At 35.3% G+C, this 24,922-nt stretch overlaps 2 protein-coding genes and 1 long non-coding RNA gene across 3 annotated transcripts; all 3 read left to right on the top strand.

The window, feature by feature from the left end:
* The first annotated feature begins 383 nt into the window (after positions 1 to 383).
* LOC114078351 (dynamin-related protein 3A-like) lies at positions 384 to 7,113 on the top strand. Its single transcript, XM_027919017.1, has 8 exons — positions 384 to 618; positions 1,872 to 2,214; positions 2,785 to 3,100; positions 3,181 to 3,325; positions 3,527 to 3,565; positions 4,248 to 4,361; positions 5,509 to 5,678; positions 6,662 to 7,113. Exons 4-8 carry the CDS (start codon positions 3,320 to 3,322, stop codon positions 6,666 to 6,668), a joined length of 336 nt encoding a protein of 111 aa, XP_027774818.1. The 5' UTR covers positions 384 to 618; positions 1,872 to 2,214; positions 2,785 to 3,100; positions 3,181 to 3,319; the 3' UTR covers positions 6,669 to 7,113.
* Positions 7,114 to 7,805: 692 nt separating this feature from the next.
* On the top strand, positions 7,806 to 20,903 carry LOC107027095 (GATA transcription factor 26-like). Its single transcript, XM_015228269.2, has 11 exons — positions 7,806 to 7,838; positions 7,970 to 8,056; positions 8,142 to 8,207; positions 8,611 to 8,638; positions 8,730 to 8,821; positions 8,956 to 8,998; positions 14,228 to 14,533; positions 15,277 to 15,613; positions 17,724 to 18,043; positions 19,328 to 19,465; positions 20,510 to 20,903. Exons 1-9 carry the CDS (start codon positions 7,806 to 7,808, stop codon positions 17,734 to 17,736), a joined length of 1,005 nt encoding a protein of 334 aa, XP_015083755.2. The 3' UTR covers positions 17,737 to 18,043; positions 19,328 to 19,465; positions 20,510 to 20,903.
* Positions 20,904 to 21,518: 615 nt separating this feature from the next.
* Positions 21,519 to 24,921, top strand: LOC107027128. The gene is made up of 5 exons (XR_003579985.1): positions 21,519 to 21,860; positions 22,589 to 22,657; positions 23,386 to 23,495; positions 24,055 to 24,585; positions 24,822 to 24,921. It is a non-coding gene; the product is annotated as an uncharacterized LOC107027128 (long non-coding RNA).
* The last annotated feature ends 1 nt before the right edge of the window (position 24,922 follows it).

The raw sequence follows: 24,922 nt of genomic DNA on the forward strand, positions 1-24,922 counted from the left end.
CGCCCCCACCCCACCCCCCACCACCACCCAAAAAAATAATAATTTTGATTTTGAAAAATATTTTCAATGTCATAAATTATTTTTTACTCTAGTAAAAATAAAAGATGTATCTCAAAAACATTTTTCATTCATAAATCAAACACTAAAAATCATTTCCAGAAAATATTTTCTACTCAGCAACCAAACATGAGAAAATAAGTCCAAAATCTACTTTTTCCAGGAAAACATTTTCTAGGAAAACATTTTCCATAGAAAACATTTTCCTCCGTACCAAACACACCCTTATGTAGTTTTAGAAACTAAAAAACGCGTCTGACGTGAAAATAAAGCTGACGTGGAAATAAAGCTACCCGGAATCATCACATATAAATAAGACCCTCACCTCACTCTTTTCTCCCCCGACTTCGTCTTCTTTTTTTCTCTAAACTCAAAATTTCTTTTGCAGAGAATGAGAAAACGTTCTGTTTAGGTATTCTTGAATTGCAAGACTTTGTAGCTTAATTTGAATTTAAGCTCAAATGGATTTGAATTGGGGCACTTCAGGTCTCAAGAAGATGAAAAAATTAAGAGGGTTTCTTCAAGTTTCAAGATCAAAGCAATAAATTGTGAAATATGATAGTAAGCGCATGTTGTTTGAATTGAATTGCTAAATATGATGATATTATTGCTTAGATTACATGCTTCCCAAATATCATCACTCATCTTAGATTGTAAAACAGTTTGTTGGCATCTAATTTTGTAGACTTCTCCCATTAATGAGTGGTTAATAGAGGACACTCCTCTTTCTTTTGCATAGGATTTACTTCGATTGTGACAGTATGTAGTTGAAAAACTGACCCTAATGTAAGTTATCTTTCAAAGAGACAATGCTCTTCCCTACAGTAATGTATCAGTAGTTTTGACTGAATGATTATTGGCTTGTATGTGCATCAGTTATGGTTAAAGAAGATAGCCGTGGATTTTGATATGGAAATATATGTATAGACCATAGTAACATCTAGAAGCAAGGATTCTATGAGGGAGGGAAAAGGATATACAACATAATGCACCTCAGTTTATTGTTTATGCGATTTCTTTTCCTGAAAATTTCAGTAATTCGTTCTTTTTTTCTAACTGTCAGTCTTTCATCATTGTCATTAGGCAGAGACAGAAAAAGAAGCAGGAGCAAGTAAACTGTTCAAGCTTTATGATTTTTCTCTGCACTCTTTCCTTTTGTTTCGATAGAAGAGTTCTGCGGCGTTATAGCACCCTATAATAGGCCTAAAGGACAGATCAATTAAATAGAGAAAGTTTTATCCATTAAACACCAGAATGGGACCAGAAAGAGTGTCATGTTTTGAGAATCACCTTTAAATACTTAGACATGTCTTACCTTGTCACTGGTGGTTGTAAATTTTGTATTTACCATGTCTATTATGGCAAATGAGAAGCATAATATGAACATTTACTATTTTCTGTATGACAAATTGTAGTTGCATGCTCTATGTGTAAAATCTGATCTCCTAGTATGTACCTTGCTGTTTTTCTTTCTAAAAGATACATGTCTTGCTGTTTGTTTGATGACAGTCTTCCTTGTGATTTTTGACTTATTTCTGGGTTATTTTCTACAAAGACAAGTTAATTATATCTTCCCTAGTTATGGTTGCACCTTTTTTTTACTTGCATTTGTGCAACAAATGCCTCTTCTGTTTTTGTTGTTTTCCACATCAATTAGATGATTGTCTATCACCCACCTTCACCCAAATCACAGTCATTGTCATGTTCATGGAAAATGCAAGTTTCCCATGCTTGATGTTTGCTGTCCAGCTGTGGTATGGGGCATCTTGTTGCTTTGGAATCAGATGTTACCTTGAACTTCTTGTTTAATTCAGATTTTGGTGCAACACATCAGAACACTTCTTCCAGGATTGAAATCATGCATTTGTGCTGCACTTGTGACTGCTGCAAAGGAGCATGCTAGCTCTGGGGAGATCATGGAGTCCAATGTATCTTCTCTTGTCTTCCCGACGCTTTACTAGACACTGTCCTGAAGTTCTCGGGAGTTCGTTGTCATTATCACCAATTTGGAGTCCTGGAGGATTTCTTCCTGCTAGGTGTACTGTAGTTTGTTCAGCTAGTGTTCCCGAACTTTTTATTGACATTGTTGTGCTATTCCCCTGAATCTAGGCTGGTATGGGTGCTCTCTTCTGAGCGTTCTTTTCAACTACAGTGAAGGTAATATGGCCTAAACCTTTGCAATATTTGATAGTAGTCCCTACTAGTTTCTATCTCCTATATAAAGTTACCATTATAAAAAAAAAAAGAGTTTCTATCTCCTGTATCTAATGTTGCTTTCCAGCATAAAATATCATATTAGTTCACCATTTACACTTCTAACCTTTTCTTGTTTGGAGTAAATTTCATCTATAGACTTGCTAATGTTTGCACATAAACGATGTTGATGCCATTTTTGTCAATAGGTAGCTAGGATGTATGCTTTTGTTGGTATGGCCACCTCTGAGTGGGCTGAAAATGCTTTTCTTGGGCATTAAATTTTTTTTATTGGTGTGGTCTTTATAAATTGTTGCTAAGGGCTGCACATATACAAGCTCCTTCTGTCAATAAACCACAAGTACTTACGGATTTCCTCGTATATACCAGCATTCTAAACTTCAAGGCTGTAAAAAGATGTGAATGACAAAAACTAGAACTTCTTCAGTAACTTGGATATTAGTATGTTGATGCGTACAATTGGAATGTTTATCCTAGGTTCAGTTGCTTATCAAATTTCTCTTTCTCCTGCAGGAAGTTGATCCTTGTGAAGATTAAACCGATGATGACATCCTAACTGCCATTCAAAATGCAATGGGTCCCAAATCCGCTTTATTTGTGCAAGAAGTAACTTCAAAGGATTAGCCCATTCCCTTACGTTTGCTTTTGAGCCAGTAGTTCAGCACTTTCGAGAATACTTGTTGTAGTTTTTATGACATTTGATTGATTGCATCTTAACAATTGTGTGAATACGCAGGTCCCATTTGAAGTTCACATCTGAAGGCAAATAGCATGTTTAATGAAACCGAGTTTTCAGTGTGCAAGATTTATATATGATGAGCTGCTTAAAGTAGGCCATCGTTGACTACCTTTTTATTCTGGTAATGCTTTCTTATAGATGATGTTATAACTTGAATGCTTCCTTCATAGATGAGCCATCATTTTATGGTCAATGAGTTGCAACGGCTCCCAGTTTTGGGAAAGCGCATGGATGAGGTTATAGGAAATTTTTTGCATGAAGAACTGGGGCCTTCAGAAGTAATGATTATTGATTGGACACATCATTGAGATGGAGGTATGTCATACAACACACATTTGCATTTATGTACAAGTATATTGGATTGGTCGATAAGTGTGGACTTTTTTTAAAAAATATTTAGCTAGAATTTGAATCCGTTCTTGCTAGAAAAGTTGTGAATTGCTTTAGCAAATTACTAAAATTCATGGGAATCTTTTGCTTTTTATATCATTCAACTTAATTATTTTTTCTTTGCAGATGGATTACATAAGTACTTCACATCAAATGGCACCAACAGTATGTTTTGAGAAATACTTTCACCTTGAAATACTTAGAATATACCTTACCTTGTCACTGATGGTTGTGAAAAAACTTTTTTTTACATAGTAACCATGTCTTTTATGGCATACAAGAAGCACCACATGAACATTTATACACATGGTGCATAATGTCCTTATTATACCTTTCTTTGTTGGGTTTCCAGTATATGCGAGCAGGGATGTACTAAGCAGCTAATTTTTTCTTGAAAAAAAGCATCAAAATTTGGATACTCTTTTCTGTAAGACAAATTATAGTTGCATTTTCTATGTGTAAAATCTGATCTCTTTATACATACCTTGCTGTTTTTCTTTTCAAAAAAATACATGTCTTGCTGTTTGTTGGATGAGAGTTGTGTCTTCCTTGTGATTTTTACTTATTTCTAGGGTTATATTCTATAAAGACTAGTTAATGATGTTTTTCCTAGTTATGTTTGCACCTTTTTACTTGCATTTGTGAAGCATATACCTCTTGTCATTTTTTTGTTTTCCACATCAATTAGATTATTGACTATTTCCCACCTTCACTCCAATCACAGCCATTGTCCTGTCCCAAGGAGAATGGAAATTTCCCATGCTTGCTGTTTGCTTTGCAGCTATGGTGTGGGGAAATCTTGTTTTTTTTGAATCAGATATTAACTTGAACTTCTCGGTAAATGCAGATTTTGGTGCAACACTTCAAAACACTTCTTCCAGGATTGAAATCATACATTAGTACTGTACTTGTGACTGCTGCAAAGGAGCATGCTAGCTATGGAGAGATCATGGAATCAAAGGTAACTTCTTTTATATTCCTGACACTTTACTAGGCACTGGGCTGAAGTTTGTGGAGTTCGTTGTCATGTTACCACCAATTGTAGAGCCCTGGAGGGTTTCTTTCTTGTAGGTTTATTGTAGTTTGTTCAGTTAGTGTTCCCGAACAATTAATTGTCTCCATATGAACATTCTTTCCAAGTACATTGAAGGTATTGTGGCCTAAACCTTCGCAATATTTGATAACAGTCCTCCACAAGTTTCTATCTCCTATATCTAATGTTGCTTTCCAGTATAAACTATCATATTAATTGACCATTTGCACTTCTGACCTTTTTACCGGTGTCTGTATTTTTTTATTTTGTTTTTTTTTTCTTTTGGTTGAGAGCAGCATTCTCTTCAATGATGGAAGGGAAAAAATTTGAAGAGATGTCAACTTCTGAGCTGTCTAGTGGTGCAAGAATTCATTACAGTTTTCAGGACATATTTGTGAGGGGTTTGGAGGTCCACTTCATTTATATTTATTAATATTTGAAATGCCTACATTATTGTTTTCTTGCTTGGTGAATTGAAATTTATCTATAGACTTGCTAATATTTGCACGTGATGCCATTTTTGTCAATAGGTAGCTAGGATGTATCAAGATGGCCAACTCTGAATGGGCTGAAAATGCTTTTGTTGGGCATTAATTTTTTTTATTGGTGTGGTCTTTCATAAATTGTTGCTAAGGGCTGTGCACATATACAATCCATAAATAAATATTGCCCACGTAATTTGGTTTTCATCCAGGAACATAATCTAATAGTTGAATCCTCCATTTTGAATAGTCTTTTACCGACTAGCTCCTTCTGTCAATAAACCACAAGTATTTAAAATAGGGTTTCCTCATGTACAAGCATTCTAAATCTTCAGGGCTGTAAAAAGATGTGAATGACAAACACAATTTTATTTCATTTGGTTGGTTGCATCTTAATTATTGTGGTAAATAATGAAGGTGGCATTTCAAGTTCACATCCGAAGGCGAATAGCATCTTTAATGAAACCGAGTTTTCAGTGTGCAAGATTTATATAAGATGATGAGCTGGCTAAATTAGGCCATTGTTCACTACCTTTTTATTCCGGTAATGCTTTCTTGTAATTGTTTTTATAACTTGAATGATTCCTTTGTAGATTATCCATCATTGTATGGTCAATGAGTTTCAACAGTTCCCAATTTTGAGAAAGTGCATGATTGAGGTGATAGGAAAATTTTTGCGTGAAGGACTGGGACCTTCAGAAGTAATGATTGGACACATCATTGAGATTGAAGTATGTCAATTTGACACATCATTGAGATGGAGGTATGTCAAAATGTTGGGTCATTTGTTTGGTTTTGGTTATACCTAAATACAACACACATTTGCATCTATGATCAAGTTTATTGGCTTGGTCGATAAGTGGGAACTATTTTTGAGATATTTAGCTAGAATTTGAATCTATTCTTGCCAGAAAAGTTGTGAATTGCTGTGGCAAATCACTAGAATTCTTATGAATCTTTTGCTGTTTTGTGTTCAACTTAATTATTTTTTCTTTATCAGATGGATTACGTAAATGCTTAATATCCAACGAAAAAAATGATTTGTTCACCAACAGTATGTTTTGAGAAATACTTTCACCTTGAAATACTGTGACATGCCTTACCTTGGCACTGGTGGTTGTAAAAAAACTTTTTTTTTACACAGTAACCATGTCTGTTATGGCACACGAGAAGCACAACATGAACATTTATAAACATGGTGCATAATGTCCTTTATTATACCTTTCTCTGTTGGGTTTACTGTATGTGTGAGCAGGTATGTACCAAGCAGCAGCTAATTTTGTCTTTGAAAAAAACATCAAAATCTGGACACTCTTTTCTGGAAGACAAATTATATTTGCATGTTCTATGTGTAAAATCTGATCTCCTTATACGTGCCTTGCTGTTTTGCTTTCTAAAAAGTACATGTCTTGCTGCTTGTTGAATGAGAGTTGTGTCTTCCTAGTGACTTTTACTTATTTACTTATTTCTGGGGTTATTATTTTTCAGTCAAGTTAATGATGCCTTTCCTAGTTATGGTTGCACCTTTTTTACTTGCATTTGTGCAACAGATACCTCTTTGTCATTTTGTTGCTTTCCACATCAATTAGATGATTGGCTACCACCCACCTTCACTCCAATCAAAGCCATTGTCCTGTTCCAAGGAAAATGGAAATTTCCCATGCTTGCTGTTTGGTTTCATGCTGTGTATGGGACATCTTGTTGTTTCTAAATCAGATATTAACTTGAACTTCTGGTTTAATGCAGATTTTAGTGCAGCACATTAAAATACTTCTTCCAGGATTGAAATCACACATTAGGCTTGCACTTGTGACTGCTGCAAAGGAGCATGCTAGCTACGGAGAGATCATGGAATCAAAGGTAACTTTATGCTTTACTAGGCACTGGCCTGAAGTTCTGGGGTGTTCGTTGTCATATTACTACCAATTGTTGAGCCCTGGAGGGTTTCTTTCTTATAGTTTTTTTGTAATTTGTTCAGTTAGTGAACTTTTTATTGACATCGTTGTGCTAATCCCCTGAATCTAGGCTGGTATATGTGCTCTCCTTCTGAACATTCTTTTCAAGTACATTGAAGATATTGTGGCCTAAACCTATGCAATATTTGATAATTGTCGTCTACAAGTTTCTATCTCCTATATCTAATGTTGCTTTCCAGTATAAAATATCAATATTAGTTTACCATTTACACTTCTAATTTTTTTACCGTTGTCTGTCTTTTTTATTTTGTTCTTTTTCTTTTGGTTGAAAGCAGCATTCTCTTCTATGATAGATGGAAAAAAAAAATGAAGATGTCCACTTCTTTCATATTTACTAATGTTTGAAATGCCTACATTATTGTTTTCTTGCTTGGAGAATTGAAATTTATCTATAGATTTGCAAATGTTTCCACATGAGGCCCTTTTTGTCAATGATGTATCAACATGACCAACTCTGAATGGGCTTAAAATTCTTTTGCTGAGCATTTAATTTTTTATTGATGTGGTCTTCATAAATTGTAGCCAAGGGTTGTGCACATAAACAATCCATAAATAAATATTGGCTACGTAAGTTGGTTTTCATCCAGAAACATAGTCGCATTATCGACTCCATTTTGAATAGTCTTTTATCGACTAGCTCCTTCTGTCAATAAACCACAACTCCACAAGTATTTACAATTAGGTTTCCTTATATAAAAGAATTCTAAATCTTCAAGGCTGTAAAAAGATGTAAATGACAAACACAAGAGCTTTTCAGTAACTTTGCTTATTGGTATGATTTTGCGTACAATTGAAATGCTTATCCTAGGTTCAATTGCTTTTCAAATTTCATCAGATTTCACTTTCTCCTGCAGGAAGTTCATCCTTGTGAAGATTTAACCGATGATGACATCTGAACTGCCATTCAAAATGCAATGGGTCCCAAATCCGCTTTATTTGTGCCAGAAGTAACTCCAAAGGATTAACCTGTTCCTTGCGTTTGCTTTTGAGCCAATATAGTTCAGCACTTCCTTGAATACTTCCTGTTGTTTTTATGACATTTGGTTGGTTGCATCTGAATTATTGTGTAAATATGCAGGTCCTATTTGAAGTTCTCATCCAAAGTCAAATAGCACGTCTAATGGAACCGAATTTTCAGTGTACAAGATTTATATATGATGAGCTGGTTAAAGTAGGCCATTGTTTTCTACTTTTTCTTCCGGTAATGCATTCTGATAATTGATGTTCTAACTTGAATGATTCCTTCATAGATGAGCCATCGTTGTATGGTCAATGAGTTGCAACAGTTACCAATTTTAAGAAAGCGCATGGATGAGGTTCTAGGAAAGTTTTTGTGTGAAGTCTGGGACCTTCAGAAGTAATGATTGGACACGTTATTGAGATAAAGGCATGTCAATATATTGGGTGTTTTATTTGGTTTTGCTTATACCTAAATCGCACATTTGCATCTATGATCACGTTTATTGAATTGATCGGTAAGTGTGAACTGTTTCTGAAATATTTAGCTAGAATCTGTTCTTGCCTGAAAAGTTTGTCGTATGCTTTAGTAAATCAGTAAAATTCTATGAATCTTTTGCTGTTAATATTTTTAAATTGTCCAACTTAATTATTCTTTCTGTTGCAGATGGGATTACATAAATACTTCACATCCAAATATTATAATTTTATTAGTGGGAATGAAGCTGACGGGATGGCTCCACAGCAGGTCAAGTCATCTAGGGTTGCTGCACCAAATCTGTGGCAGAAAGTAAATGCTTCATTTGCTGTTTCACAAACTTTTGCCAATGGTCTTGTAAATTCTGTCATACTGATAATTTTTTATTTGTATATTGCCTCAGGATGGAGTAGATCTAGAAAAAACACCAACCAAAGAAGTCTAAAATCACGTGCTATCCTTGCCGGATCAGTTGGTGGTTTTGTCCTTGATCAGGTAGGCCTTTTCATCTTCATCATCTCCATGTTTGGTTTCTCCATCGTCTCCCTGATTGACATCGCACAGCTTTCAAATATCAAGTATATGAAACTTGAATTATTTCATTGACTAGTGTTCTTGACTGAGAACAGGTTGTTCGGCTTGCTTCAGAGGTCGAGAAAACTACAGTGTCAGGTGTGTTTCTATCTGGTGATACATGATATTGTTCATTCATGCCACATGTTTTTTACATGAACATACATGAGTTATTAGTTATTTTGACAAAGTTAAATATCTTATTGACAAGATAGGACTGAAAAAGTCCTTGCTCATGTAACTTATGATACTCTTTAGTTCAACAAACACCATGAACTTTTCTGTTGGTGCTTAGTATCATTCATTTCATTTTTTTGGACTCTTTATTATCTTTAGAAAATATTTGTTTGCTAGTTTTTTGAAATTAAGAATGTGTGACATTATGTAACAACGGAGAATGATACAATCTATCCAAACACTATATTCATTAAAACAATACGATACAATACAATACATTACAAAACAATAGGTAACAACCATCTAAAGAAAGTGTTAGCGCTAATTAATACTCTTATTAAGAAGAACAATGACAATAACTATAATTGATGATGATTTTGAGAAACCCTGAGCTAGCACACGTCTACATGAAACCCAACATAGGGTTGTAGATATACTAGCTAAGGTAGGAGAGAACTGAGAATACAAGAAACAAATAAGATCGCAACGATACTAGCTAAGGAAGGAGAGAATGAAAAGAAGTAGCTTTTTGATAATCTATTGCACTAATTTCTAAAAATTCTCTGGAAATAATTGCAACCACTACAAAAATAAATAAATAAATTATAGTTGTTACTATAAGGTAGCTTATGCTATAAAGTATATTTGTCCTCTCTAATTTTAGGTTTAGTCATATGCTGAATTCCTTAAATTGCAGGGCATTTTTCTTACTGGTATTACATGTTATCACAGTCGCCGTAACTCCGGTTGTAGCTTTTTCCGATATGCTACTTCTTAAACCTACGGGAGAGCCCTTCATAGCTCAACTTGGGAAGTCCAATCCAAAACCCTAGACTCACCGCCTCCTTGCTCCAGCACCCTATTTGTCGACAGGGCTGTATCCATTCTTAAAGGCTACGACCCAATTTGCTTGGACTCCATTTCTTCCCAATTCAACCCTCAATATGCTTCCTCCGTGCTTTTCCAATGCCGATTCGATAAACCCCTTGTTCCTAGATTCATCAACTGGGTACGCAACCGCCAATTCTTTAATCTTCAAAGCAAGTGCATTTCCATTCATATCCTCACTCGTTTCAAGCTCTACAAGACTGCCGAATCCATTGCGAAGGATGTTGCTTTGAAATTCGGCGATAACATGGGTGAATCGATCTTTAATGTCTCAGTGACACTACCATTCTTGCAAACCAGCTCTGCTGTGTTCGATTTGATGGTAAAATCCTACTGTCATTTGAAAATGATTGACAGAGCTATGAATATCTTTGAATTTGCGAAGTTAAATGGGTTTATGCTCACTGTTTTGTCCATAATTCCAATCTTGATGCGTTGATCAGGGGGTTTCATGTAATGGGTCTTTCGAATTAGCTCAAAAGTTTTATGATGATATGGTTAAATTTGGGGTTTCACTTTCACCTAATGTGTATACTTATAATATTATGATCCGAGGGCTTTGTGCAAAAGGTGATCTGCAAAAGGGTTTGGTTTTGTTCAATAAAAAATGGAAATAACTGGTTGCTTGCGAAATGTTGTAACCTATAACACCCTAATAGGTGGTTATTCTAAGATATTTTAGGTTGATGAGGCAGTCAAATTGTTGAAGCTAATGCAAGTGAGGAACTTGGAACCAAGTTATTAATGGGTTGTGTCGAGAAGGAAGGATGAAAGAGACGAGTGAGATTTTGGAAGAGATGAGGGGAAAGGGATTAATGCCTGGTGCAGTAGCCTATAACACACTCTGGTAAATGGCTATTGTAGAAAGGGTAACTTTCACCAATCACTTGTTTTGCACTCGGAAATTTTAAGGAATGGGCCGTCTACAGATGTTATGACTTATACTTCTCTGATTAATAGCAAGTGCCACACCAGGATTTTGCATCGCGCAATGGAATTCTGTGATCAACTGCGTGCTAGGGGTTATATCCCAATAATAGAACTTACACAACATTGATTGTTGGTTTTTCTCAGCAGGGTCTTATGAACAAGGCTTATAAGCTTTTGAATGAAATGATTTCAAATGGATTTTCTCCTTCAATTGTAAATTACAGCACTTTAATTAATGGGCATTGTGCTGTGGGCAGGATGGAAGATACTTTATGCGTGACTAAAGAGATGGAACAGAAAAGGCTGGTCCCAGATGTTGTAACTTATAGTACAATAGTATCTGGGTTCTGTAGAAACTGTGGGTTGGAAAGAGCATTCTGTGTTAAGCAGCAGATGGTTGAAAAGGGGTTTTTAACTGATGTTATTACTTCAAGGTCTTTGAGAGCGGCAAAGAATGACTGAAGCTTGTGAACTTTTCCAAGAGATGTTGAGAGTAGGACTTCAACCAGATAAGTTTACATATTCTACACTTACTGGTGCATACTGTGCAAATGTGGATATTAAAGGTTCTTTTCACCTGAATAACAAAATGATCTATTCAGGTTTCTTTCCTAATGTCGTCACTTACAATGTCCTAATCAACGGGCTTAACAAACAAGCTCGCACTAGGGAAGCAAAGCGGCTGCAGTTTAAGTAGTTGTATGAGCAATCAGTACCAAATAGTGTCACTTATGACATGCTAATAGAAAGTTGCAAAGATCGTGAATTGAAGAGTGCGATAGATCTTATTAAAGAATTCTGCATGAAAGGTTTGTTGAATGAAGCTGACGAAGTTTTTGAGTTGATGCTGCAAAAACACAAGAAACCGAGTGAAGTAGGGTTATAACCTACTTATACAGAGTCATTTCAGGGGGTGGATTTTATATAGAGCCTTGAATCTTTTCAGAGAAATGGCTTACTTATCTTGGATTTGTTCCTCATACAGTAAGTATTATTGTGCTCATGATAGAACTTTTTAAAGAAGGGGTGAGTGAGGAATTACATCAAGTAATTCAAAGCACATTGGAAAGCTGTAAACTTGCTGATGTAGAAAGCGTTAGAGGTAGTTAGAGGTAGAAAGTCCATTTATCAAAAGAACTTGAAGCTCAAAATCTATCAGCCCAGAATTGCCAGTTAGAGGTAGAAAGTGTTTTCCATTTTAATAAGAACTCCAGTTGCATAAAATAGTACTGGCTTAAACATTCCATATTTCTCATACATTGACTTGCCATGTGGTTTTAATATTATTGTATACAAAAATAATCGAGAACATAACGAGATCAGAAAAGACCAAGAGCACTGCCCCAGGTCTTCTCACTTTCTATATACTGCTAACGTATTATGAATCTCAAGAAATTGTGGTGCATTTGAGTTAAATAGGCTTTTTACAGGAAGCGGCAGGGTGTTTTCATATTTCCCCACAAATGCAAGTTCATCCAGGAGTTACATTTGATTGATTTGTTTTCTATGGTTCCAAGAGCAATGCTTGCAGAACACGAAAAATCTCTTGCAAAGAGATAATACATTTACATGCCTATCTTATCTCAAAGGCATTGAAATGTTGCTGCTGTTTCTGCATCCATACTTCACAAGCTTGATGGCATCGATTTGGTAAGTAATGATTAATCTATCTCCTGGAGTTCTGGTGCAAGGGGAAACATATGTAAAAATTGGTAAGTAAGAGAAACAGAAGTAAAAAGGCATTATTGCAAAGAAGTGAATGTAGTCATTCTTTTGCTGGATCTGCTCTCAGTAGTGTAATCTGAGGGCCTTTGATTTTTCAAATCTAAATCGATTCCACAATTGCAGGCAATTACTGCATTAAATCGTTGTAATTTAGCATTCTCTTATTTGCTCATTTTATATATTCAAATTGTCGTCTTGAAAGTATTTAACACTCCCTTGTCTTCAGATTCATTGTTTAACAAGCTTTGACCACTAGACTAAAGGCATAAAATAATGAGGATTCACCAAATCCAGCATTTACCCCACCCCCTAAATCCGCACCCCTTTTTCTTTTGATAGAGAATCACATACTTCTCTTATTGGAGTTATAGTGTAAATAGTTGAGAAATTACAGTAATCAAAGTTGATGAGCTGTCATAAGGGGAAAGTTTTAGTCTACATATATCTTCTGATCTGTCACCTCACTCAGTCATTTTAGATTTTGAGAGCAAAGGGAATTAGGTTAGCAGCGGCACATTCAACCTGATTTAAACTGGAATCATTCAGAACCAGATTTTATGGGTAAACAGGGGCCATGTTTCCATTGTAACGTCAAGCGTAAGTTCTCCTCTTGTTCAATATTTTCTCCTGAAGGTTCCACATAATATCTCATAACTGTGGTTTTGTAACTCTTTTTAGATATCTGAACTATTATTAGCCGAATCCCTCACCTGTATCAATACTTGGTTCCTTATCCCTTGGTTTCGTATCCTTGAATCTTGAAGTTTTGAGCATGAAGAATCCAGACTTTAGTATCAATACTTGGATCTGTATCCCTGAATCTTAAAATTTAGAGCATAAAGGATCCAAACTTTTGATTGGCACCTGTACTGACACATAGACAGCAGCAAACCAAGTGGAATCCCACGAGTGGGGTATAGGGAGAGGGAGAGTTGGATATACACAGACTTTACCCTACCTCTGTGGGGTAGAAAGTCAGATTTTTATAGATCCTCAGCGTTAGAGAGGAGAATTTGAAGAAGGGTTGCAAAAAAATGACAAGATATGAAGTAAATGAACCATCAAATGGTAATACACACAGGAGAATGGTGGGTGGGTGGGGGATTATCTTACCATTGAGCACTTGAGAAAGAGATAGTCCCTGTTGAATATTGTACATATAATCAGTGTCGGCTTAGATTGTAACTTTCCCCCTTAAAATATCATGAAAATAAATGCAGTCTGCCAAGAGGCTAACTGTTCTGCATTGTACCTTGATGTATCAAGCAAATCCTTTTAATCTTTCCACCATAAAGCTCACAGTTTAACTACTTTGTATGGTTCCTTAGCACGGTGATGAAAATGTGAGTACAAAAACAGTTGACACATTCGAAAAGTCTATGCATGTTTGTCAGAGATATTTCCTTTTGTTTTGCTGAAGAAATTCCCCCCTTTGCATACTCTAGTTTCGTGATGCTTCCTCACGTGAAATGCATTCTATACCTTTTTACAAGAAATCTTAATTGTCAGTGATCACTGTGCTTTAGTTTCTGAGATAAGTTTCTGCCTGTTAGAATGTTTTCTTATTTTGTCCCAGTTTAAATACTAATTAATTGTGAACTCAAACAGAAACCATTATTTGGAGAAATGGGCCACCTGAAAAACCAGTGCTCTGCAATGCATGTGGATCAAGATGGCGTGTTAGGAGGACACTAGATGGCTATATTCCCAGACATGGAAACATAGAAATTGAGAGCTATCAGCGACCTTCTGACATGAAGCCGGCTCGTCACGGAAAAAAGCTTGAAGTTGGAATAGAGGTTTCTGGACAGGATGGCTCTTCAGCCTGTCTTGAAGAGGAAATGAATAACATGTCAACCTTAGGTTCAGCATGGTCATCCTCAGACAACTGCATGCAGATGGAAGAAACAAATGGTAAAATAATTTCACTCATATATAGATCACTTGACTAGTTGCAGCAAATATCATGCACGTTCTGAATCAAATCCTTTCTTAAGCACTACGGTCATAAAAAGTGGAGAATTAATGTCTTCCTATTTCTTTCCTCTGCTTTGCATGATAGTAAGCCCAAAACTCTTAATCTCAAAGAAAATTATGAGATAGTTGAAATTAGACAACCAAATCACTGCAGTGCATAGTCCTTCTGATTCAAAAAAAGGAAGAAACAGTTCTCCTTTTATTATTGTTGCTTCCAATTAAGAACTTCTCTTATTCTATTGATTAAAAATAGGTAAATTTTCTCACCCCCATCCCCACAAAAAAGAGCACTAAGACAACTTGATAAGCATGTATCAGGATTCACGACACTCGGATTTATTTTTACGCAGGAAAATTCTTTTTGTTTCCCGATTATCTAAAAAAAAAATTGTTTCCCGATTATTGCAATGTGATTGTCAAATCACATTCAGGGTTTTACCAAAAAAGCCACAGAGAATCAATCACTAAATAATACTCTATAGACAAAATATTGGGTTTCTTTCTTGTTCATAGATCATTTATTAAAGTGTCTCCCCTAAGCTTCAAAAACTTACTTTCCTTTACACAATGAACTGACATCGACAAATTACAGGTAATTGGATTTTCAATGAAGATATGAAAATCTATTATTTTAATACCTTATTGTTTTGTGTGCACTAACATTCACCTTTTGTTTGGAGAAGCATACAAAGATCCTCTCTGGAATCCTGACAATGTCCCAAGAAGAAAGAGATCAAAGCGTAGAAAACACATTTTGTCACTTGTTGAAAGACTCCACAGGCAACTTCATAACATTCTACAGGAGCCAGACTTTGAAAATGTCTCTACCGATGATGAAAATATTCTAATTTATGCAAGGAACAAATACATTCCTCCTAATGAGATTGGTCTTGGAGCTATGCTGCTTGTATCACCACCTGCTGCTACAGAACACTTGACATCTCTATCTCCAATGACAGAAGATAATGATGCCTCTTGCTCAGTGAATGTTCCTGTAGGAAATTCCAATTCCAATTTGTAAGTGAATTTTTAGATGCATGCACAAGGTTCAAGCTGGTATGTGAGCCAACTCTTACTATCTAGCTAGTACAATGTTTGTTAAAACTATTTGAGCTGTTTCAACTTTACTAATGTCCACAACGGCAACGCTCAACAACTTGTGTGTTTTGAGACCATATAGTTTGCCAATAGTGCATTTATTTTGGAGATCTGTAATTTTGTTGTTTTATTGGATGGGATTTCAATGAATTAGATATGTCTATTCTGCCTTTTGGGTGCATTTGATATGTCAATTCTGATGCCAGTCATAGTGTGCTTGCCTACAAGTTTGTTAGTGTAAATAATTGAATCTTAGGTCTAAATCAACCCCACGGGCTAACTTATGATGGTAGGATTGCTCAAGTCTATATAAGGAATTCATAATTCCCTCATGCACTTATGTGGGACTTAACACCCCGCCTCACGCCCAAGACCGGACATCTAGTTTGGATTATTTAATACTGGGCCCAACATCGGTAAATCATAAAATTGGGATGAGTTTGACTCTGATACCATGTAAAGAAATCAATTTTGGGCTTGACTCTACCCTCAAAAGTTAGCTTATGAGAGGAGGATTGCCCAAGTCTATAGAGAGTCCATAATTTCCTCATCTCTTGATGTTGGACTTAAAAAGCCCAATATCCATTATTTACCGTTTGTTTGCATGGACTCCACATTACATGGATACTACATCAAGGGTATGTTGTTAAATTGTTCTCTAAATTGCTTCTGTGATTGCATCTTTCCATATTCAGAGATAGGGAGTTTGATTATTAAAGAAGTAGGTATATCAGCTTTAGATAAGGTATGTTCAGCCACAAAAAGTTTGAAAACTAAGTCGACCAAAAGTCTTTTCGATCTAAGTCGATAATATGTACCCAAAAGAGAAGCTAGAGCCATTAATACATAATCTAGGAGCAATTAAGAGTCAGAATAATTTAGTATTGAGTTTCATGAATGCCCCCAACTAAATCTAGAGGGTAGGGAGGGGGTTCACCCGAACCCTCTCAACAAAAAATTACACCTTATATAAGGTTATTTTCAAATTTTGAACATGAGATTAGAGGTGGACTAAGTGGTTGAGGGGGTTCAAAATTCACCTTGAGGTTTCAAGTTAAAATCTCAAGCACCACATTTTTATTCGAACCTCTTAATGAAAATCCTTGATCTGCCACTTTACCGAATATAACTCTTCAAAAACCTTATATTACTTGATTGACTTTTAAGTAATATGAAGTAGTTTAATAAAAGCAACAAGCATTTTAGAAACTGAAAAAATGTATTCACTACCATAAAACTTCTTAGAAGGCCAAGAAATGCAAAAACCGTAGAAAGGAGCGAAGAGAGTAAAATTTATTACTACTTAGGAAAGGAAAATAGGACATGGGAAGACATGAGCATGTTAAGATATCCATCATTCTTTTACTCAGTGGCAGAGCGGTGTAAATGATAATAGCTAAAAAAGGAAACAACAGGATTGATTCATGGGACTGGATAGACATCTTAGGCTCTGGAGGGTCATACAACTGAAAAAGGCTACTTTTGGGTTTGTTGAAGAATAAATTTTGGGCCTAACTCAACCCCAAAGCCCAACTCATAGGGTGAGAATTGTCCAAGTCCATATAAGGAGACAATTACCCATCCCATATCCCATGTGGAACTCTTAGAAGGGTCGTACGTTCATATTAGTTTTTTTTGACACGTAGAATGCTTAATCTTCAAAGTTAATTATTTTGCCAAAAAAGATTGTAGCATTGGTGGGAGATATAATTTTATGCCAAAATATTCTATAGATAAAATAGGGAATCAATCACTATATAATACTCTTATAGACAAAATAATGGGTTTCTTTCATGCTAATAGATCATTTATTATATTGTCTCCCCTAAGCTTCAAAAACTTACTTTTCTTTACACATTGAATTGGCATCGACAAATTACAGGTAATTTGGATTTTCAATGAAGGTATGAACTGATCAGTTCATCTATACTTTAACCATACAAATAATAAAAGCTTTACCACAAAGTAAAAAGGTATATTGTATTAATACCTTATTGTTTTATTTTTCCTAACATTCACCTTTTGTTAGGAGAAGCATATAAAGATCCTCTTTGGAATCCTGAGAGTGTCCCAAGAAGAAAGAGATCAGAGCGTAGAAAGCACATTTTGTCACTTGTTGAAAGACTCCAGAGGCGACTTCATACTAATCTACATGAGCCAGGCTTTGAAAATCTCTCTGCCCATAATATTCTAATTTATGCAAGGAACGAATACATTCCTCCTAATGAGATTGTTCTTGAAGCCATGCTGCTTGTATCACCACCTGCTACTACAGAAGACTCTATGTCTCTATCTCCAATGGCAGTTGCTGGAAGTGAGTTTTGAGAAGCATGCATAAGGTTCAAGCTGGTAACTCTTTTATCTAGCTAGTGCAATGTTCATTAAAACAATTTGAGTTATTACAACTTTACTTAATGTCCCTAATGGCAACAACAACACCTTGTATGTTTTGAGACCATCTAGTTTGCTAATTATTCTGCATTCATTTTGGAGATTTATATTTCTTCTGTTATATTGGATGTGATTTCAATGAATTAGATATATCTATTCTACTTTATGGGTGCATTTAATATGTCGATGTTTATCATTGTGTGCTTGCCTAAAATTTTGTTAGTGTAAAGAAATGAATTAGGGCCTAACTCAACCCACTAGCTAGCTTATGAGGGTAGAATTACTCAAGTCCGTATGAGGAGCCCATAGTTCCCTCATCGCATTGACGTGGGATTAACACCCAGCCTCACGCCCAAGACCGAACATCTAGTATGTGGACTATGTAATATGGGGGCCCATAATCGGTAAATCATGCATCAGAATGAGTTTGATTCTAATATCATGTAAAGAAATGAATTTTGGGCCTAACTTAACCTTAAAATTTAGCTTATAAGGGGAGGATGACTCAAATCCATATAAGGACTCCATAATTCCCTCATGCCGCAATGTGGGACTTAAGAAGCCCAATATCCATTATTTACGGTTAGTTTTTGTGGACTCCACATTAAATAAATACTACATCAAGGGTGTGTCATTAAATAGTTCTCTAAAATGCTTCTGCTATTGCATCTTCCATATTCGGAGATGAGAATCGATTATTAAAGAAGTAGGTCTATCAACTTTAGGATAAGGTATACTCAACCGGAAAAAGTTTGAAAACTAAGTCAACCAAAAAGTTTCTTCGATCTCTTGTAAGTTATAATTATAGGTCGATAACTTTTACACCAAAGAGAAGCTACAGTGCCATTAATACATAATCCCGAGAAATTAAGATAATTTAGTATTGAGTTTCATAAATGCCCCCAAGTTGCAACATAAATCTAGAGGGTAGCGAGGGGGTTCACCCAAACCTGAGCCCCTCGGTCAAAAATTACACGGTATATCTAAGGTATTTTTAAAATTTTGTATGTATATATATAAATTTTGAACCTTCTGAAATTATGGTTAAATATAACAGAAGAATTAAAAAGAAATTCACAACCGGCATTCTAGATGGTCTCAAAACACGCAAGTTATTGTGCATTGCCGTTGGTGTTTTTTACCAACATTGCACTAGCTAAATAATAACAGTTGGTTTCCCATACCAGCTTGAATGTTATGCATGCATCTCAAAATTCACTTACATATTGGAATTTTCTACAGGAACATTCACTGAGCGAGAGGCATTTTCTTCACAGATGTACTGCTGATAGTCTTGAGCATTATATAATGCTAGTTATCGTATCTACTCGTGCTGATGGAGCATCAGATACTTATTGCAGAAAGTTAAATTTGTTCAAGGTAATAAACTCTTCCTGGGCTTCTTTCTTTATTTTTATATTGTGGTAACTTAGGTTGATGAATTTGCAAAATTTATATGGGGCGATTTTTTTAGTCAGTAAATTAAGCTTATTGGATTTTTAGTCTTCTGACTTGGTCATTCTAAATGCTCAGAACATTTTTATTGGTCTGTGGCGGATGGTTTACTGATAAAGTTGTATCATGCTCAATATTTTTCGTGACGAATTCGGGAGCTTTCTTAGCCTTTTCTTGTGTTAATTATAGAATGAAACCGGGTATGTTGTTGTATTGAAAATGCATCTGGGACGTTGGTACTATATGGGTCACAACTTGCAAATTGGGTTTACCTGGTTATTCAACAAGCGGTAATAACTTAGGGAGTTGCTAAATCTATTGAATGTAGTTCTTTGAATAATTATATCATATATTAGCTTTGCCTTAGTCATTATTAACTCATTATACATCCTTTTTCTCAATATATATTTGTTGTATTTTTCTTCCACTCTTTGCTTCGGAAACATTTCTTTGAGCGGAGGGTCTATTGGAAACAACCTTTGTACCCACAAAGGTAGGGGGGTAAGGTATGTATACCCTCCCCAAATCCTACCTGTGGTATTACACTGAGTAGGTTGTTGATACATATTTGTGGGATGGTTAAGGACATGGATACTTTAATTAGATTGTCACATGTTAAAGGCTTGGAACACTAACCATGTGCATACGACATTTTTCATTTGCTTCATGCATGATGAAGATGATGATACTTGAAGTCTTTGTCATAATGTAAAATGGTCATTGATCATGAAGTTTCTTGTATAAGCTGGTGAGTATTGCTTCTGGAGTATGATGTACCTAATGTTGGTGCTCAGTGTCAAGCTTGTGAAGCTGAGCATTTTCAGACACATCAGTTGCATTTTCAGTTGAATGTGAGAGTTTAATTGGCTGAAATAAGAAGTAACGCTATTATATAGATGATCTTTCCTTGCTTATCTTGCTGGACGTTGATTATCTCACTAAACAACTGCGCCCTCTTCTGTACTTCAGGAAGCTCTGAAGCTACTTGGATGGGACATATGTCCTTCAAGGTCATGTTCACGATCACTAAGCAGCTCGGGAGCACCTCTTCTTTGGAAAATCTAGTTGGGGTTAATTATTGGCTTTAACGAAGCTCTATTTTGTTACTAGGCTATTTCCAGGACAACTCAACTGACAAAGTTGGCGGTTAAACTCTGTTTTATATTGAACCGATAGTTTTCCCTATACAAAAACCCTCTTCCTAAGACAAAAGAAAAGCTGAATAAATATATCACTTCTATGGATAAAATGGTGCAAAGTGTAGATCAGTTTTATGATCCATTACAAATGTTGTTTTGGTTTATATTGTGTGTTTTCCCAGGAGATGCTAATATATAAGATCTTTGTAGGATCATTTATTGTATTCAAATTATAATTCCTTGGAAATTTAGAAAAATATTGCAATATGCAATCAAAGAGACTTTACAATTGGCCATGGTTGATCGTTTAATTTTTGTAAGCAAGATTTTTTAATCGAGTTTTACCTGAGAAATCCACCATTTGTTTAGATTGCTTAGATGCATAATATTCCCGATTAGAAATAACTTGACTTGAAAATTATCCTTTTACACTTGATAAAATTGTTTTATTGGCACACAAATATCTAAGTATTATTTTAGATTTAAAATTTCAAAAGTCTTTTAATGTTTTTGTTAAACATCATACCAAGTTAAATGATACTCTCTCAATTTCATATTAGTTGATATCATACTAAAAAATAATTGTTCCATATTAGTTGTTAACCCTATTAAATTAAGAAAATATTAATTAAAATTATTCTATATTACCTTGGCAATTATTATTTTTTTAACCGTTCACGTTTAGTTGTAAAATTTCTAACAATTTTTTAAAGAGTGCAATTGTAATAGGTGTTAAAAAAAAAAAGAAAAGGGAAGTGATTTATGTAATTTTAAAAACTAAAAAACGCGTTTGACGTGGAAATAAAGCTAACCGGAATCATCACATATAAATAAGACCCTCACTTCACTCTTCTCCCCAAACTCCGTTTTCCTTCTTCTTTTTCTCTGAACTCTTCATTCGAATGGGAAAACAGAGAATAACTTTGTATTATCAACCATGAAGGAAGAAAATGCGGCGGCATTGGGTCATTCAGTGATACCTATGGTGAACAAGCTTCAAGATATATTCGTACAGCTTGGAAGTCATTCCACCATTGAATTGCCGCAGGTCCCTGTGGTAGGGAGTCAAAGTAGTGGAATTTCTTGCCCAAAAGATTCTGAATATTTGTACAACTCCTTCAGACCAAACTTAATCTTGATGAGAGTTGTTGCCCCATCCTGACAAACGTTTCTATGATTAGGTATTCTTGAATTACAAAGCTTAATTTGAATTTAGACTCGAATGGATTTAAAGTGGGTGTACTGCAAGTCTCAAGATCAAATCAAGAAAAGACCCAAAAAAAAAATTAAAAAATAGGACTGTCTATTATTAGTTTGCCGTGTTTATGAATTGTTCTTTTGTGGGATTTTGATTTGTGATCATTCATAAGACTCAAGTTCTTTTAAACCGGTTATGATGATCAACACACTTTTTAATTCTTTTGTGCGAGTTCATTTATCTTTAAAGACTAAATTATCAAGCACTTCTTTTTATGAAATAGACCAAACTGTGAAGTATTGCAACTCAGCCTTGGGCAAAAAGTAGTTGAAGTTGGTCATCCCCTCTATGTCCTTTCCACTCCATTTAAGCCACTGTTTGGTTGATCTATTCACTCCTTTTATCTTATGGGTGTAAGCGCATGTTGTTTATATTGTGTTGCTAATTATGATGATATCTTTGCTTAGATGTTATTGTACATGTGTCCCAAGTATCACTTATCTTAGATTATAAAACAGTGTGTTGTCATCTCATTTCTACACTTCTCCCATTAATTCAGTGGTTACACAGGGGCATTCCTCTTTCTTTTGCAAGGAGAAACAGTAGTGTGCTATATATGAGCAACAGTGTCTGTGTGTATATATATTCATAAATGTTTGTATATACTTGGTTTATAAGATTCTAATGCCATAGCCATAATATTCAAAGCAGGATATTATGATGAACTGTAGTATTAAGGACGCACTTGTAGCTGAGGAGAAGTTCTTCTGCAGCCGTCCTGTATGTTTTCTATCATCACTTATTGATTTGATTTAATGTCTATATCCATTAACTATCTCTTGTTTTATCTATTTTTTTCTTGAAGGTATGTGGTGTCTCTCAATTAACAAAAAAGTTGAACCAAATAATCTGTGCTGGTCAAAGTAACAACAATTTTTCTTTTATTGGGTTGCCATTTTGCACGCATTACAACCTTGTAGGACCGAATATTTATCAAAAAAGTGAAACCACAATAAGCTCAAACAATTATATTTTTCAGTAGCATTTTCCAAATATCGCCAAATAAATTAATAACTTATAATTTTCATCCTCCTAAGTTTTTTCCTGAGTTCTAAATGTAATTGACATGTTAAAATTCAAACAAAAAAAAAAGGGGGGGGGGTAGGGGGCAAGAAGTCATATTTTGAGAAATATGTTCACCTTGAAATAATTAGACATGCCTTACCTTGTCACTGGTGGTTGTAAAGAAAAACCTTTCTTACACAGTAACCATGTCTGGTATGGGCCCGCTCCTTCTGAACCTTCTTTCCAAGTACATTGAAAGTAATGTGGCCTAAACCCTGCAATATTTGATAGTAGTCCTCTACTAGTTTCTCTCCTATATCTAAAGTTGCTTCCCAGTTCCCAGTATCAAATATCATATTGTTTGATCATATTACACTTCTAACCTTTTTACTGGTATCTGTCTTTTTTATATTATTTTATTTTTTTCTTTTGGTTGAGAGAAGCGTTCTCTTCAATGATGAAAGGAAAAAATGAAGAAATGTCAACTTCTGAATTGTCTGGTGGAGCAAGAAACCATTACAGTTTTTAGGACATATTTGTGAAGAGTTTGGAGGTCCATTTCTTTATATTTAATAATGTTTGAAATGCCTACATTATTCTTTTCTTGCTTGGAGAATTGAAATTCATCTCTAGACTTGCTAATGTTTGCACATAAATGACATTGATGCCATTTTTGTCAATAGGTAGCTAGGATGTATGCTTTCGTTGGTATGGCTAACTCTGAATGGGTTTAAAATGCTTTTGTTGGGCATTAAATTTTTTATTGGGGTGGTTCATAAATTGTTGCTAAGGGCTGTGTACATATACAACCCATAAATAAATATTGCCAACGTAAATCGGTTTTCATGCAGGAACATAGTCGCATAATTGAAATCCTCCAATTTGAATAGTCTTGTCTCGACTAGCTCCTTCTGTCAATAAACCACAAGTATATACAATAGGTTCCTCATATACAAGCATTATAAATCTTCAAGGCTGTAAAAAGATGTGAATGACAAATACAAGAACATTTCAATAACTTTGCATATTAGTATGTTGATGCATACAATTGGAATGTTCATCCTAGGTTCAGTTGCTTATCAAATTTTATCAGATTTCTCTTTCTCCTGCAGGAAGTTGATCCTAGTGAAGATTAAACTGATGATGACATCTGAACTGCCATTCAAAATGCAACGGGTCCCAAATCCACTTTATTTGTGCCAGTAGTAACTCCAAAAGATTAACCTGTTCCTTACGTTTGCGTTTGAGCCAAAAGTTCAGCACTTCCTCGCATACTTCCTGTAGTTTTATGACATTTCGTTGGTTGCATCTTCTTATTCTGTAAATATGCAGGTCCCATTTGAAGTTCTCATCCGAAGGCAAATAGCACGTTTAATGTAACTGAGTTTTCAGTGTGCAAGATTTATATAATATGGGCTGGTTAAAGTAGGCCATTGTTGAGTACCTTTTTATTCCGGTAATGCATTCTTATAATTGATTTTCTAACTTGAATGATTCCTTCATAGATGAGCCTTCGTTGTATGGTCAATGTGAGTTGCAATGGTTTCCAATTTTGAGAAAGCGCATGCATGAGGTTAGGAATTTTTTTGAATGATAGACTGGCACCTTCAGAAGTAATGATTGGACACATTATTGAGATGGAGGTATGTCAAAATGGTTGGGTGTTTTATTTGGTTTTTGCTTATTCCTAAATACAACACACATTTGCATCTTTGATCAAGTATATTGAGTTGATCGATATTTTTGAAATATTATAGCTCTTGATTCCTTTCTTGCCAAGATAAGTTTGTGAATTGCTATAGCAAATCACTAAAATTCTTATGAATCTTGTGCTGTTAATATTTTATATTGATCAACTTAATTACTTTTTCTGTTGCAGATGGATTGAATAAATACACATCATGTGGGAAGAAAGCTCATGAGATGACATTACAGCAGGTCAAGCCGTCTAGGATTGCTGCACCAAATCTGAGGCAGAAA

The sequence above is a fragment of the Solanum pennellii genome, chromosome 1 (genome assembly GCF_001406875.1).
Source record: "Solanum pennellii chromosome 1, SPENNV200".
NCBI classification, from domain to species: domain Eukaryota; kingdom Viridiplantae; phylum Streptophyta; class Magnoliopsida; order Solanales; family Solanaceae; genus Solanum; species Solanum pennellii.